Source organism: Rhipicephalus sanguineus, chromosome 2 (assembly GCF_013339695.2).
Source record: "Rhipicephalus sanguineus isolate Rsan-2018 chromosome 2, BIME_Rsan_1.4, whole genome shotgun sequence".
Lineage (NCBI taxonomy): Eukaryota > Metazoa > Arthropoda > Arachnida > Ixodida > Ixodidae > Rhipicephalus > Rhipicephalus sanguineus.
Genome location: NC_051177.1, coordinates 237,991,808 through 238,006,731, shown reverse-complemented (window position 1 = coordinate 238,006,731; position 14,924 = coordinate 237,991,808). Strand labels below are relative to the sequence as shown.

The 14,924-nt window shown below is 49.0% G+C and overlaps 1 protein-coding gene across 1 annotated transcript; it reads right to left on the bottom strand.

The window, feature by feature from the left end:
• Positions 1 to 13,682: 13,682 nt before the first annotated feature.
• On the bottom strand, positions 13,683 to 14,786 carry LOC125757536 (uncharacterized). Its single transcript, XM_049413108.1, has one exon. It carries the CDS (start codon positions 14,606 to 14,608, stop codon positions 13,973 to 13,975), a length of 636 nt encoding a protein of 211 aa, XP_049269065.1. The 5' UTR covers positions 14,609 to 14,786; the 3' UTR covers positions 13,683 to 13,972.
• Between the last annotated feature and the right edge of the window lie 138 nt (positions 14,787 to 14,924).

The following is a 14,924-nucleotide window of genomic DNA, read 5'->3' as shown; positions in this document are numbered from 1 at the left end:
CAGAGCAGCGTCTGTCACATGCAACAAAACATATGGTAGATGAAGGAGGAAATAAATGGAAGGTAGAAGCGCTAGGTTACATCCGAAAATAACAGCCGATTCGTTTAAAAAAGGTCCCCAGGGGATTCCCCCGGTGAGTAAAAGTACGCAAAGGAGTGCAACCGACGAAGATGTAGTACTAGAGAATTTCAATGGAAGAAGCCGAAGGAAAAATTCCTAAGCGCACTACCCGGGCTTAGATGGGGTTCCCGTCAGCCTCATTACGAACTCGGACATAACACTAAAAAAGCACTGCTGAAAGCCGTAGAAAAGTGCTTACAGGAGAGGGAATACATACAGTTGGCGAAAAAAGTAGAATGAACTTAATCTATAAAGGCAAGGGAGAAAAGATAACATTCGCTCGTATAGACCCCTAACAATTACATCGGTGCTATACAGGTTGGCGATGCAGGCAGTAAAATTAAAAATAGAAGCGTGGGTAGAACAAAATGATATTTTGGGAGAACTTCAGAATGGATTTCGAATCGACAGGCGGTTAGACGATAATCTGTTTGTTCTTACCCAGTGTATAGAAATATCTAAAATAGAAAAGGCCCTTATACGTAGCTTATCTAGATATCACCGGGCGTATGACAACGTTAATCAGGAATTTTGTGGGATATATTGAAGGAAGTGGGCATAGGTGACGACTGTGTACAGCTTTTGAGAGAAATATACCGAGAAAATACAGTTTGTTTAGAATGGGAAGGAATAAGTAGCAAGGACAGCGTTGAAATTAGCAGGGCTGAGACAGGGATGCCCTTTGTCCTGCTGTTATTCATGCTGTACATGGCGAGGATGGAAAAAGCGCTAGAAGGTAGCAACATTGGATTTATTTGTCACACAAACAGGTCGGAGCGATGGTTGAGCAGAAGCTTCCAGGTCTATTTTATGCTGATGATATTGTCTTATTTGCGGACAGTCAAGATGATATCAGCGACTGGCAGATATATGCGGAAGGAGTGTGAGGCTCTAGGACTAGGATTTAGTGCAACAAAATGTGGATCGATGATATTCAATGATCGCGGAGACCATACGGTCTTAATACAGGGCCAAAAATACCGAGGGTAAGCGAGTACAAGTACCTCGGAGTATGGGTAAATGAGAGGGATAGATATATGGAGGTACAAGAGAAAGCATCGGTAGCAAAGGGAAAGAGGAATGCTGCAATTATGAAGCACAGAGCTTTATGGGGATACAATAGGTACGAGGTGCTTCGAGGGCTGTGGAAGGGTGTGATGGTTCCGGGGCTTACATTTGGAAACTCAGTGGTGTGCATAAAGTCAGAGGTGCAATCAGGAATGGATGTAAATCAAAGGACGGTGGGCCGCCTCGCCTTGGGCGCTCACGGGAAGACGACAAATGAGGCGGTGAAGGGTGATATGGGATGGACAGGCTTTGAAGTGAGGGAAGCGCAGAGCAAAAAGAGATTCGAAGAGAGGCTGAGGAAATGAAGAAGAGTAGATGGGCAGAGAAGGTTTTCAGGTATTTGTATAGAAAAAGCGTTGACACGCAGTGGAGAAAAAGAACTAGGAGGCTCACCAGTAAATATACGGCTGGCAGTGCGGGCGATATGGCAACAAGGAGCATTAAGCGGAAGGTCAGAGGCGGAGAAGACTTATTGGATGACAGCGATGGAAAAGAAGCCGGCTCTGAGTAACTACCGAAAGGGAAAAAACGAATAAGTCGGCGCATATGTGGGTTTGCAATTTTCTATTACGCGTCGCACAGAGGCTGCGATTGCCGAGCTTTCGCCCTCCGCGCGTGCCTGCGTTGGGGCGTGGCCTCGGCGCACCGCCGGCTAATCTCGGAGGCCATGGTTGGGGGAAGCGCGCCATGGGGAGCGCGCGCTGCGGTGCGGCGGCGGAGCCTTAACCCGCTTTCTCCGATTACGCGCTCTGCGTGCGAATGGAACGGCCGTAGCAACGGCGCGCCGCCGGCTAGTCTCGGAGGCCATGGCCGGTTGAAGCAAACGCCAGTAGACGCCACTGGTGGCGTTGCTGCGCCTTTAGGGGCGAAGCTCCTTAAGGCGGCACCCGTTCGTCCCTCGTAGTTGTCGTAGTCGTAGTGCGTAAACCGTCGTAACGCTAGTACCAGATCTTGACCTCCAAGGTGGTGCCGGTGGGAGCTTTTTCCTGTGCGTTGTTGAACAATAAAAAACTCGCATCGTGCGCGTTAACTAAAAGCCGAATTCTTCTGTCTCTCATTCCCCATTAGCAGCCATTGGCATGTTCCAGTAGGAAACGTTAGTAGAAGTAGAAGTGTGTTAGCTAAAAGCCGACTTCTTCTGTCTCTCATTCCCATTAGCAGCCATTGTTTACCTCCCAGGTAGTGCCTGGTGAGATTTCTCCTGTGCGTGATTAAACAATAAAAATTTTGTTCAAAACGCCATTGATTGATGAAATAAACCAACGAAAGACGCCAGATGTTTTGTAAAAGCAAAACGAAAGAACGCCAGATGTTTCTAAAGCAAAACGAAAAGACGCCAGCTGCTTAACGAAAGACGCCAGATGTTTTCTAAAGCAATGGTTTTCTAAACAATGAAAATTCACAGCGTACATGTAAAATTAAAGTGAGCTGCAAGTCGTCATAACTCTCATCGAACCTTTAAGGCCGAACCATATAGAGCGTTTTTGCCGGCGTTTTCTGACGTTGCGTCGCACAGTGTGACCAGAGGGAATGAACCTGACACCTCGTAAAGCAGTGTACAGTTTCCGTCAATGGACCAACAAGATATATTTCTGATTATAGCTTTTATGTCTCATTTGCAGTTCTGTGGTGCAAAAAACGAGTCACAGTGCCACCAAAAGTCTATTTTTTTTTATTTGACTTGTAGCGCCAGCTATTGGCATTGAGAAGAACCACAAACTCGTAATATATGGCCTCTGAGCTTGAAGCTGCCGCACGTCTTTGAGGCCACGTATTCGGCCAATACACTCATTCCTGCTAAGCCTACCGATGACTTGAGTACGGCGCTCGGAAAGAGTTCAAAGATATCACGAGCGCTTTGCTGTCGAAGCTTCTAGGGAACAAGCTAAGTCAAATACAAGCATCACTTGAGAACTTAAGGGCCACACAGCGCACGGCGACGACTTATTAGATTCGAGGCGGGCGGCAGCCAGCAACGACGCCGTTACGTAGCGGAAGTTGCTGCCAGCCGCATGCTGATTGGTTCTGCGTCCATCGAACTGCTTCCGGCGTCGACGCTGCCGCCCGTGATGTCTGGACCGTCCAGAGGTGGACGTTTCGTCCACCGTCACCGGTAGCGTCGACGTCGAGGGACGCCGGCGTACGAAACGCCGGGAAAACGCCGGCAAAAACGCTCTATATGGTTCGGCTTTTAGTATAAACGCGCCCGATCTCACGTCGGTGATGATGTACTGGGCAGAATTCACGGAAGATTAACGGTTTTCCGGTGAACCTCCGCAGCTTCGCCCACTCATCATCATTCACTCCGTGGATATGCTGTGATTTTTTTTCTAGTCGCCGAGCGGTTCGGGCTGGTTTGGGCCAGTTCGGACGCGCTTTGCGACTGCTTACTTCGTTAGTCTGTAGTGCGACGCTATACTTTCAACGTGGTAGCACTTGTGAAAAAAAATCACAGCATATCCACGGAGTGAATGATGATGAGTGGGCGAAGCTGCGGAGGTTCATCGGTAAACCGTGAATCTTCCGTGAATTCTGCCCAGTACATCATCACCGACGTGAGATCGGGCGCGTTTATACTAAAGGTTCGATGAGTTATGACGACTTGCAGCTCACTTTAATTTTACATGTACGCTGTGATTTTCATTGTTTAGAAAACCATTGCTTTAGAAAACACCTTGCGTCTTTCGTTAAGCAGCTGGCGTCTTTTTCGTTTTGCTTTAGAAACATCTGGCGTTCTTTCGTTTTGTTTTTACAAAACATCTGGCGTCTTCGTTGGTTTATTTCATCAATCAACGTCGTTTTGAACAAATTTTTATTGTTTAATCACGCACAGGAGAAATCTCACCAGGCACTACCTTGGAGGTAAACAATGGCTGCTAATGGGAATGAGAGACAGAAGAAGTCGGCTTTTAGCTAACACTTACACTTCTACAGAGACAGAAGAATTCGGCTTTTAGTTAACGCGCACGCTGCGAATTTTTTATTGTTCAACAACGCACAGGAGAAATCTCCCACCGGCACCACCTTGGAGGTCAAAGGGTAAGACTTGTTACTCACTACTACGAACACGACGAGGGACGAACGGTGCCGCCTTAAGGAGCTTCGCCCCTAAAACGGTGGAGGACTTGTTTTAGGGGCGAAGCTCCTTATAGCGGCACCCTTTCGTCCCTCGTAGCGTAGTATGTACCAGTCTTACGCTTTGACCTGCAAGGTGGTGCCGGTGGGAGATTTTTCCTGTGCGTTGTTGAACAATAAAAATTCGCAGCGTTAGCTAAAAGACGACTTCTTCTGTCTCTCATTCCCATTAGCAGCCATTCTTTACCTCCAAGGTAGTGCCTGCTGAGATTTCTCCTGTGCGTGATTAAACAATAAAAATTTTGTTCAAAACGCCGTTGATTGATGAAATAAACCAACAAAAGACGCCAGATGTTTTGTAAAATAAAACAAACGAAGATCGCCAGATGTTTCTAAAGCAAAACGAAAAGACGCCAGCTGCTTAACGAAAGACGCCAGATGTTTTCTAAGCAATGGTTTTCTAAACAATGAAATTTACAGCGTACATGTAAAATTAAAGTGCGCTGCAAGTCGTCATAACTCATCGAACCTTTAGTATAAACGCGCCCGATCTCACGTCGGTGATGATGTAGGGCAGAATCACGGAAGATTCACGGTTTACCGTAACCTCCGCAGCTGCCCACTCATCAATTCACTCCGGATTGTGCGGTTTTTTTGTTTTCTTTTTTTCTCACAGTTTCCAGCTGAAAAAGAAAAAGAGAGTCTTACGTTGTACGCCGCGAACGAGGGTGTAAGGAAACGCGGAATAATTTTGGTTTAGATGCGGTTCTGTAACTGATAACAAAGTACAAAATTTTATAACAATCAATGTGTGTCGTAGAGGGCTTTATTTATTTGTACGCCAATTCTGGCAAGGAAAGCGGTAGACAGCTGCAAGAACGTTGCTTTGCTTTTAGTAGTTGTGACCGACGCGATTATTATGGATATAGCGCCACTAGAAGAAAAACAGGTCACGCTGGGTTTGTGCAATGTATGATAAAAGTTGCGAATACATACTGGAGGCGATGTCCCGACTGCAATGAATCCGCCGGTGCGGCTTTACTGCAAGCAGACGACATTTGTCGATACTAGTGTGTTGACGTGGTTTTCAAAACTTTCTTTACCTATACTACAGTAAATACACTTTTTGCCAATAAAAGTCCGTCGCATAAGAACGCGGAGCTACAAACTTGGACAACGTCAAACGCACGGGCACAGCGGCCGGTCTACTGAAAAAGGTGCGCGCCGCACCTGGTGGCGTCTAAAAACAAACGGGCACGCGCTTCCTTCCCGACACAGCGACGAATAAGTCAATGGCAGCGACGATACTGTGGCATACTTTTCTTCTTCTTCTGGCACGACGCCTTGGGACATAAACTAGTAGTGGGTAGTCCTGCTGTGGAGAAAGAAGAAGTAGTTGGAACATGGCGGAGATACAATAATAAAACCGCGCTGTGTTTTCGGAACCGCGTTCAGTGTGCTATATTTATTGGTGACCCGGACTACGAACGCGACCTTCCATGGAGCAGCGTGAGCATCTCGACGGCCTCAGCCCTGGTACCGCTGCCACTGCACCTGGCCATGTACCCTCTTCCGGCGTTGTTGGAGGTACTACGACCATAACGCTACCACAGCTGTGGCTTGCCGATCCCTCCTTATGGTTCATTCAGTCCGAGAACAAGTTCCGCATTCATTCGCATCACTTCAGAAGTTCGCAAGCATGAGCTCCTCGTTGAAGCGTTGCCGCCACAGGCAATGGCCGAAATACGCGACATCCTCGTGGCCCGCCTGGTGACACTCCATATACGACAGTCAAACAGGCTCTTCTTCACCGACTCGTTCCGCCTAAGCATCGGCGCATTCAGCAACTTCTGTGCAACGAAGAGCTCGGGGACCGCCGTCCCACACAGTTTTCTACGTCACCTGCAGGCACCTGCTTGGGGACCAGCCGGACGGCTTAGAAACATCCATACTACGTGAGTTGTTTCTACAGCGTCTTCCACCTACCGTGCGATGGCTCCTGTCCCAGCTCAGGATAGACGCTGTCGGAGCTGGCAGAAATGGCCGATGACATGATGGACGTTGCTCCGGCAGTCATAAACGCTGCCCACGACCTCTCCGATTTCTGAAGCAGATTCCCTTCGAGAAACGGTAAAAGATCTCGCAGCTGAAGTCGCTAACTTGCGTCTGCAATTGCTGAGCATTCATAACTTAAATGACCATCCTCGTCCACACAGACCATCTCTCACGTCGCCTGCTCCGCAACGGCCCCTCCACCAGCCCGAGCACCGCTTTTCACCGCAGAACACATGCTACTATCACCGGCGTTTTCGTGCCGCGGCTCGCAGATGTGTGCCACCCTGCTCATGGCGCATGGGAAACGCTCCGGCCGATCGTCAGTACAGCGGCGGGCGATCAAGGCCAAGCATCAAGCCGCCTCTTCCACATCACCGACAGAACCACAGGTCTTCGCTTGCTGGTGGACACTGGAGCAGAAGTCAGCATAATTCCAGCGTCCAAAACTGACCGGCGTCTCCGCGAGAAGTCTACTCCTTTACAAGCGATCAATTCTTCGGTCATCGCAACTTACGGACAGAAGTCTCTGACCCTTGATCTCGGTCTCAAAAGGAAACTGCAGTGGTTATTTTGGATAGCAGACGTACGCTACGCAATCTTAGGCGCCGATTTCTTAAGGCATTTTCATCTGCTCGTGGATATGAACCGCTGTCGCCTGGTGGATAGCTATACCGGCTTATCGGTCAATGGTTTTCTGTCACGCGCACGGCCCTAAACCCCACTTTCGTGAAACCGCCTACGTCACCATATACAGCTCTGCTCAACGAGTTTCCGGAGATTTACAACGCAGTCTCCAATGGATAAGACCCCCAAGCACACTGTGACCCACTGCATCGTAACCACAGGCCCACCGGTTCACCTGCCGCCCTCGCCGACTTGGCCCTGATAAACTTCGCATTGCTCGCAACGAGTTTGAGCATATGTTACAGCTGCGATCATTCGTCCGTCATCAAGCTCGTGGTCGTCGGCGCTACACATGGTTCCCAAGAAGAACAATGACTGGCGGCCCTGTGGTGATTATCGGGCTCTCAATGCAGTCACCGTTCCAGATCGATACCCGTTACCCAATATTCAGGACTGTACTGCCTTTTTAACCGGCACAACAGTATACTCGAAGATTGATCTCGTGAAAGCTTATCACCAGATCCCCGTGAGCCTTCTGACATTCCCAAAACTGCAATAATTACCCCATTTGGGCTCTATGAGTATTTACGAATGCCCTTCGGTTTGAGAAACGCAGCTCAGACATTTCAGCGTTTTATAGACGAAGTCACAAGAGGTTTGCCGTTTTGTTTCGCCTATATCGACGATCTTCTCGTTGCCATCAAGGACGCTGAAACGCACAAGGCACATCTACGTGAGCTTTTCACTCGACTGCGTGATTACGACCTTGTCATCAATGTAGAAAAGTGTCAGTTTGGAGTCTCGGAGATAGCATTCCTCGGACATCAGATCACTAAAGATGGCATCACTCCTCTACCTGACAAGGTTCAAGCTATCCTCGAGTACCCGCCTCCCACGTCCATACGTAGTCTGCGACGTTTTCCTCGGACTCGTCAATTTTATATCGCCGCTTCATCCCTTCATGCTCTACACTGCTGCAGCCTCTGGAAGCACTACTCTCGACTTCGCAAGCCGAGTCAGCCGCACTCCCTGGGACACGGTCGCGGATCAAGCTTTTTCCGCCGTCAAGACCAAACTCGCCCAGGCCACCCTCCTGCATCACCCTTCACCAACTGCTCCCACTAGCCTCATGGTGGACGCTTCTTCAGAAGCAGTTGGAGACGCTCTTCATCAATGGATCAATGGTGCATGGGCTCCAATTTCCTTCTTCTCCCGCAAGTTACGCGACACTGAGCGCCGATACAGTACTTTCGGACGGGAGCTCCTCGCAGCCTACCTTGCGGTGAAGCATTCAGGTACTTCCTTGAAGGGCGACAATTTGCCATTCTTACCGACCACAAGCCACTTGTTTCGGCTTTACGTTCCTGCAGTGCCACGCACACTCCTAGAGAACTTCGGCACCTTGCTTTCATTGCCGAATTCACCACAGACATACGTTATGTAAAAGGCAGTTTTAAACAGTGCAGCGGACGCTCTCAGTCGTATTACCATCAATGCCACGACAGGCACCACCGACCTTTCATTGCCTTCGATCGCGGAGGCACAGACATTAGACGATGAGCTTCCACGACTCCGATCCTCTACTTCCCTCCGACTGGAACAAGTCAACTTTCCCGACGACGACGTTACGCTCTGGTGCGATGTTTCACACAACTGCACTCGTATCTATGTTCCTTCACAGCTGCGTCGTGCTGTTTTTGACACCCTCCACTCCATCTGCCATCCAGGCGTAAGAGCTACGCAACACCTGGTCACTGAACGCTATGTCTGGCCGCGCATACGCGCTAACATTCGTGACTGGGTTCGCACTTGCACAGCGTGTCAGCGTGTCAAGGTACAACGGCGCACCAAGCCTTCATGGGAAAATTACCTCTCCCTGATGCACGTTTCGACACCATTCATTTGGACATTGTCGGGCCTTTACCTCCATGTCGGGGAAATACGTATTTGCTCACGTGTATTGACAGGTACACTAGGTGGCCTGAAGCAGCTCCAATGCCTGACATCACGGCAGAAACAGTTGCTCGTACCTTTCTTGCTACCTGGATTAGCCGTTTCGGTGTACCATCAACGGTGACTACCGATCGAGGCAGACAGTTTGAGTCAGCGCTTTTCACCTCTGTCACATCTCTACTGGGTTGTGCGCGTATTCGCACAACTGCGTATCATCCAGCATCAAATGGCTTAGTGGAGAGACTCCACCGTCATCTAAAAGCAGCACTCGCCTCGCAGCCTCACGCCGAAGATTGGGTATCACACCTCCCTATCGTGCTTCTCGGCCTGCGTCAACACTTCGGCCAGAACTTGCCTGCTCTGTAGCCGAGGTGGTTTATGGCTGCACACTCCGTTTGCCTGGTGACCTCGTCAGCCCCGTTACTACGCAGAGTGTTTCGGATCCATCTTCTTTCGTCCAGCGTCCGCGGGTCTTCATGCAAAACTTGCGCCCATCACCAACTTTAGCTCATACTAAGAACGACGTTTTTCTGCCGGCAAACCTACAGACATCTTCACACGTTTTTGTTCGTGTCGATGCGTCTCGCCATGCTCTTCAGCCTCGCTATGACGGTCCTTTCCCAGTCATCAAGCGTTCTGAACATCATTTTACAATCCTGCGTAATGGGCATGAAGACACAGTCAGCATTGAAAGGATCAAGCCGGCACCCATTCTGACAAGCTCAGTCTGACCATTTTTTTTTCTTCAAGTGCCCACGGCCACTTGTCTGCAGGGGGGGCCTATCTGTGGCATACTTTTCTTCTTCTTCTGGCACGACGCACTTGGGACATAAACTAGTAGTGGGTAGTCTGCTGTGGAGAAAGAAGAAGTAGTTGGAACAATGGCGGAGATACAATAATAAACCGCGCTGTGTTTTCGGAACCGCGTTTCAGTGTGCTATAATACCAAACAAAACAGCTTAAAGAAACGAAAAATCAGCAAACACAGGCTTTAGCAGGGACCTCACACCAACAGATAGCGCGCCGGTTCGAGTACGCGCAGCCCAAGATGGCGATTTCGCCAATCTTGCACGTTAGACGGCGCGCATTTCAATATGGCGCCTCCCTGGCGTGAGAATTTGAAAAGGTGTATAGAGCCCATGCATCGAAACTACACTGTACTAAGACGGTGCACGAGGGCGTGCGCGAGAGCTCGCGCCTGTTACGGCTTCCGAAGAAATGACGTGTTTCCGACTCTCTCCTCCGACGAAGTGCGTTCTCCTTGTCGCACGACACCAATGGTACATTCGACTGGTCATTTGAGAGCACTCTGACTGTGTTTGAAACTGTTGAATTCAACAGCTTGAAACCTTTTCAACGAGAACAAGCAGGTATGCAAGTCATCTTTCTTCTTCCTGATCATGTTTTGACCCAATAATGTTAGTAGCAATGGTTAGTTGCTATTTTACACACTTTTTTCAGCGCCTGCGGAGCGCTCGAAAACGACCAGCCGAATGTACCATAAAAAAGCCACTAAACATCGCCCCATGTTAGCGGTGTAAGAATGTTTCATGTTGGCTACCTTGTGCCGCCGAGCAAAATTATCGCCGTGTTGTTGTACCCAGAAATTCCCTAATCAAGTTGACGAGAGCAACGAGAGACCGAGTTGAAACTTGAAGTTGGAGGCACTTGACGGCGTGTCTTTTTGAAAGATTTTGTGCATCTGTGTCATGCTTTGTTGTGTTACCTCGCGGGTCTCCGCTTCGAAGTGTCAGACTGCTAAGTAGAGCTGTGCACGGGCCGTATTTCCGAGCCCGTGCCCGGCCCGGGCCCGCTGACTTTGACGAAGGCCCGCCCGAGCCCGACGGCAAAGGGCTGCGAGCCCGCCCGGCCCGGCCCGACGTACGAAAACACAATCGCGGGCCCGGCCCGGCTTTTTGGAGGTTCGCTGCAAAAACAAAACATCGTTTTCCGGTAATTTGGCATTTTATTGAGCATATCAAATATGATCAAACGACACACGATCAACGGTCTCTATTACACAGATTACAAATTGTCGTGCAAAAACAGCAAGCAGTCCAACGATTCCGGCTTCAACGAAGTGCGGCACTTTTGCATTATGTAGCCCGCCGAACTGAAGTTACGTTCGCTGCTTGCACTCGTCGCCGAAATTGCTAATATCTTTTAATACGAAAGTGTTTTATGCCGGGGTCCACCAAGACGTCGGTGACGTATTTCCGTCACGGAAGTGACGTAAAAATTTACACGATCAGATGGCAAAGAAAAAGAGTTCCGTCAACGGGCGTCGAACCCACGACCGCTCGGTCCGCAATGACACATGCCGGGCACGCTATCCGCTGCGCCACGGTCACAGACTCCAGAGGCATTTACAAACGCGCCTTTTATATCTACCACTCTCCCGATCGGCGGGGTGGTGTTGTTGTCTGGGAGCGGTAAAGTAAAGTAATTCGTCATTACTGTCGCCTCCGCGAATAGCACCTGCAACGCGTTACACGTCCGTCCCATTCGGCGCGTTTTCAATAGAAGTTCAATTTTGTCAATGCCTTAACAAACCGCCAGGTGGCGACCTTAGCGCAAGCGTCGTAGGGAGCCTTCATGTGTGCGCGCCATGGAGGAAGGAATACTAAGGAGAGGCCCTATCGTATTTCAATGCATTGCGAAAAGTGTGGCGGAAGTGACGTCAGATTTATGGGGCAAACAAACCGGTATGGGGCAAACAAAACAGCAGACGCCCCGCGGCGTGCTCTCCGCGGTGGTTAGCTTGCGCGCAGATTTGTAGTCCCGGCGTAAACTTAGCGCGTATTGTGCGGTTCGCACGCAGTAAAATGTTGCAAGCAGACGTTTACAAGGCTGTTCGTGCGTGGCAGGCCCGAGCGCTGCGTGCTGAAATTCTTCGTGGAGCGTTTTTGTGCAACAGTACAGAATACCGGTACGTGCCGTGATCAAAAACGTTCAGCCCCTGCATCATCGTATTCGAACTCACCTAGCAGTGACTTACGCGTTCTGCTGGGCGTTAGGCCTTCGCTTTCTCGTAGCCCGATTTCCCAATCTGTTGCCGGATTAGCGGTTCTTTGTTCGTGTATATGGAGTGAACGTAGTAGCTATTCGGCGCAACGCCAACCTATAGTTGACGTAACTTCACGTCGAAAAGAGACACCGCTGTATTGTATACGCGATCGTGCACGTAAAGTTTGTAATTCCAGTACGCACACAACAACAAGCCCGCAGCGAGCGCACACCGCACAATACATACATCACGTAGTCCGATAACAACAACATAAGTTTATTGCCCTTTCGTTGAACGACACAGCCTCTAAAAACGTTCGATGCCTTCGGCGCATGTTATGTACGGCGCGTCAGACGGCAAAAACAAAAGTTCACGTGTTTTCTGAGTTGACACAATGAGTAAGAAGCAACAGAGCGAACAGAGCTTCGCATGCAAATACCATGCATTAGTGATCAGCAATGAAGCGAACGTGTACGTACACATGAAAAGTGACACCCGGTACTTTCCGCAGTGCACGCGATTTGCACCGGGTATACGCAACCATACGCAACAGCTGGAAATTGCGTAGCTTTCCTAAAGAACACACACAATGAGCAGCAGCATGCGTGAATCGACTGCGCCGCGGCGCCGCTTGCACGGCGAAAAAAAAAAAGGCTCGAATCGCGCATGCGCTTGCAAATGACACGACGGAAATCGCGAAATATTTCGAGGCTCCTTCGCTAGGAGGCGACTGCGGGTGTTTGCGATGTGGAGGCTTCACGAATGTGGAGGCTTCACGAATGTGACGTCAGGGCCTCTCCTTATTTTTCCTTCCTCCATGGTTGCGCGCCCCCTCCGTTTTTTAGGGTGGTGACAAGTTCGATCATAGTTGCCTACCACGGGCTTTGGCGGCCGCTATACATGGCGGGCCGCCATGTTGGTTCTCAGCGGTCGCTAGTTTACATTGAAGGTAGCGTGGTTTTTTACAAGAATGGGGTGGTTTCTTTACGTGGCAAGTTCTGAAAGTGGGAGGGTTGTTCCCTGAGGTTATTCGCCATTTTCTGGAATAGAAAGACTGTGTTCGTTGACTCGAGTTCGTGTAATATACTTTGAAAACAGTTCGTTTCTCGCAGTGAACCCACCGCATCGGGCGAGTGGTGACGATTTTATAGGGGCCTATATTTGCGATGCGGCGAACCTTGATATGACGGTGAACGTATTTAAAAGTCTGCGCGGCATTCTTGAAGCAAAAGTCACCTTGTCACTGCAGGCAGTTCAAAGGTGTTCTGGTGCAGGGCAGGAGTCCATGATATATTTTATGATGGTGCCTGTGACCACGGGAAAGGCGGATGAAACAATCTCGTAGTTCACGATGTTCCCTCCACGCCAAATAACTTCAGCACCCTGTTTGTCACACCCTATATATTGCTTCTATGCGTAATAAAATTCCCTGCAGGAAGTTTACTTCTTGCGTGCAAATCTATACAATGGACTGCTTAGAGACCTTACAGGTATTTAGCACTGGCGAAAATGAGAGCACTCAGTCATATCGCACCTACCCCTTCCGCCCCCCCCCCCCCCTTCAGCCAAGAAGCCAGTAAATTAGGCTTGACAGAAGACAAAGACACGGGAGCCACAAGGAGCGTTTTAATAGTAATGATAACAACATAACAACAACTTTAGCGATTGAAACAAGCAGCAATGTGCACAAAGACAGATCAGAGCAAAGCAAAACATTACATAAAAAGAGGCACACAAAATTTGTAAAATGTCATATTGTGGTTTCAACTTTCTCCCCTTTTTAGCGAATTCGACATATGCCTTCACGTTATGATACGTAAGGTAAGTTGCTTGTTTCAGTGAACTTTTATTTACATCGAAAATCCAAGGGTGATTACACATAAAACATATAACAAATGGTGCGTGCACATTTCCTGCACAAGGACAGCTCATCAAAAAGAACAAATGAAGTCAGCTACACGAATGTTCATTTGCACAGTAACAGACAGATTCAACACAGTATGCTCACAGAAATGCGTTCTTTTCATAAGCAGTAATTTTTAAATTGGATTGGAGCCTTTTAAAAAGCTGCTACTCAAGGTTCACTGCAGCACACGTCTTACTTGACTGACCATTCACCCTTTGTGCCTGTTTTTGCCGGAGATGAATCTTTAGCCTTGTCCTAACATACTTTTCCAGCAGCGACTTTTCTACCTGTGCACGATGGATTTCGCAGCTCTCCAGTCGCACAGTTACTGATCTGCGCAATGCACTCAAAATGCTCGCGAATGGGGTTTTTAGCGCCAAAATTCCGTCTTCGTCGGCAAAGGCCTTGAAGTGTTCTTCGCATTCAGTGAGCACTTCCATGACAGCTCGGCTAGGCTGAATGAGCTTTCCAGCGCCCTGAGCGTATTCTTTAAGCTTAACGAGAGTGCTGTATTTATCGTCATTTCCTACCAGTGCCGCTTTGCAGTCCTTGCACTCGTCAATGAATTTCAAGATGGACTTCAGTAGAAAACCTCCTACATATGCAAGAATGTCACGTTCTACTGCAGTGGTTGCATACAGAAGAACGTTTTCAAGCTCTTCTGCTTCCTCGTTCTCCCCACTTTCTTGCGCAACTTGTGCCTTGATACTGGGGTCCAGGAGGTCAGCTAAGTGCAAGCTGTCATCCTCGTTATAGCTAGATGACGTTGGCGTGTGCAAGTATTGGCTGACACATATCATCTTTAGAGCACACTTCACATCATACGCACTTGGGATGGGCTTCCTGAGTCTTACAGCAGAGAAAATATTTTCAAGACAGTCCTGTATCAGTCTACCTGTAAGCAGGTACCGGTAGCCACGTTTCTTCAGCAGTTCGTCGGACAGGCACAGCACAACTGTCGTTGATATCAAGAGACCGGCTTGGCAAGGTTTCCAGTGAGCAGTTTTGCCCATGTTGATACGGCAGAAAGTTGTGATACGGCAGAAACAGCGCTGTGGTCTGTTGTTTCTTTTGTTCGTCCTCGTTCTTTTGCGTGGTTTATTCATTCGAGAGTTG

Bases quoted from the DNA above. Each gene is read 5' to 3' on its own strand.
- LOC125757536 (XM_049413108.1), bottom strand. From the start codon at position 14,608: ATGATATGTGTCAGCCAATACTTGCACACGCCAACGTCATCTAGCTAT.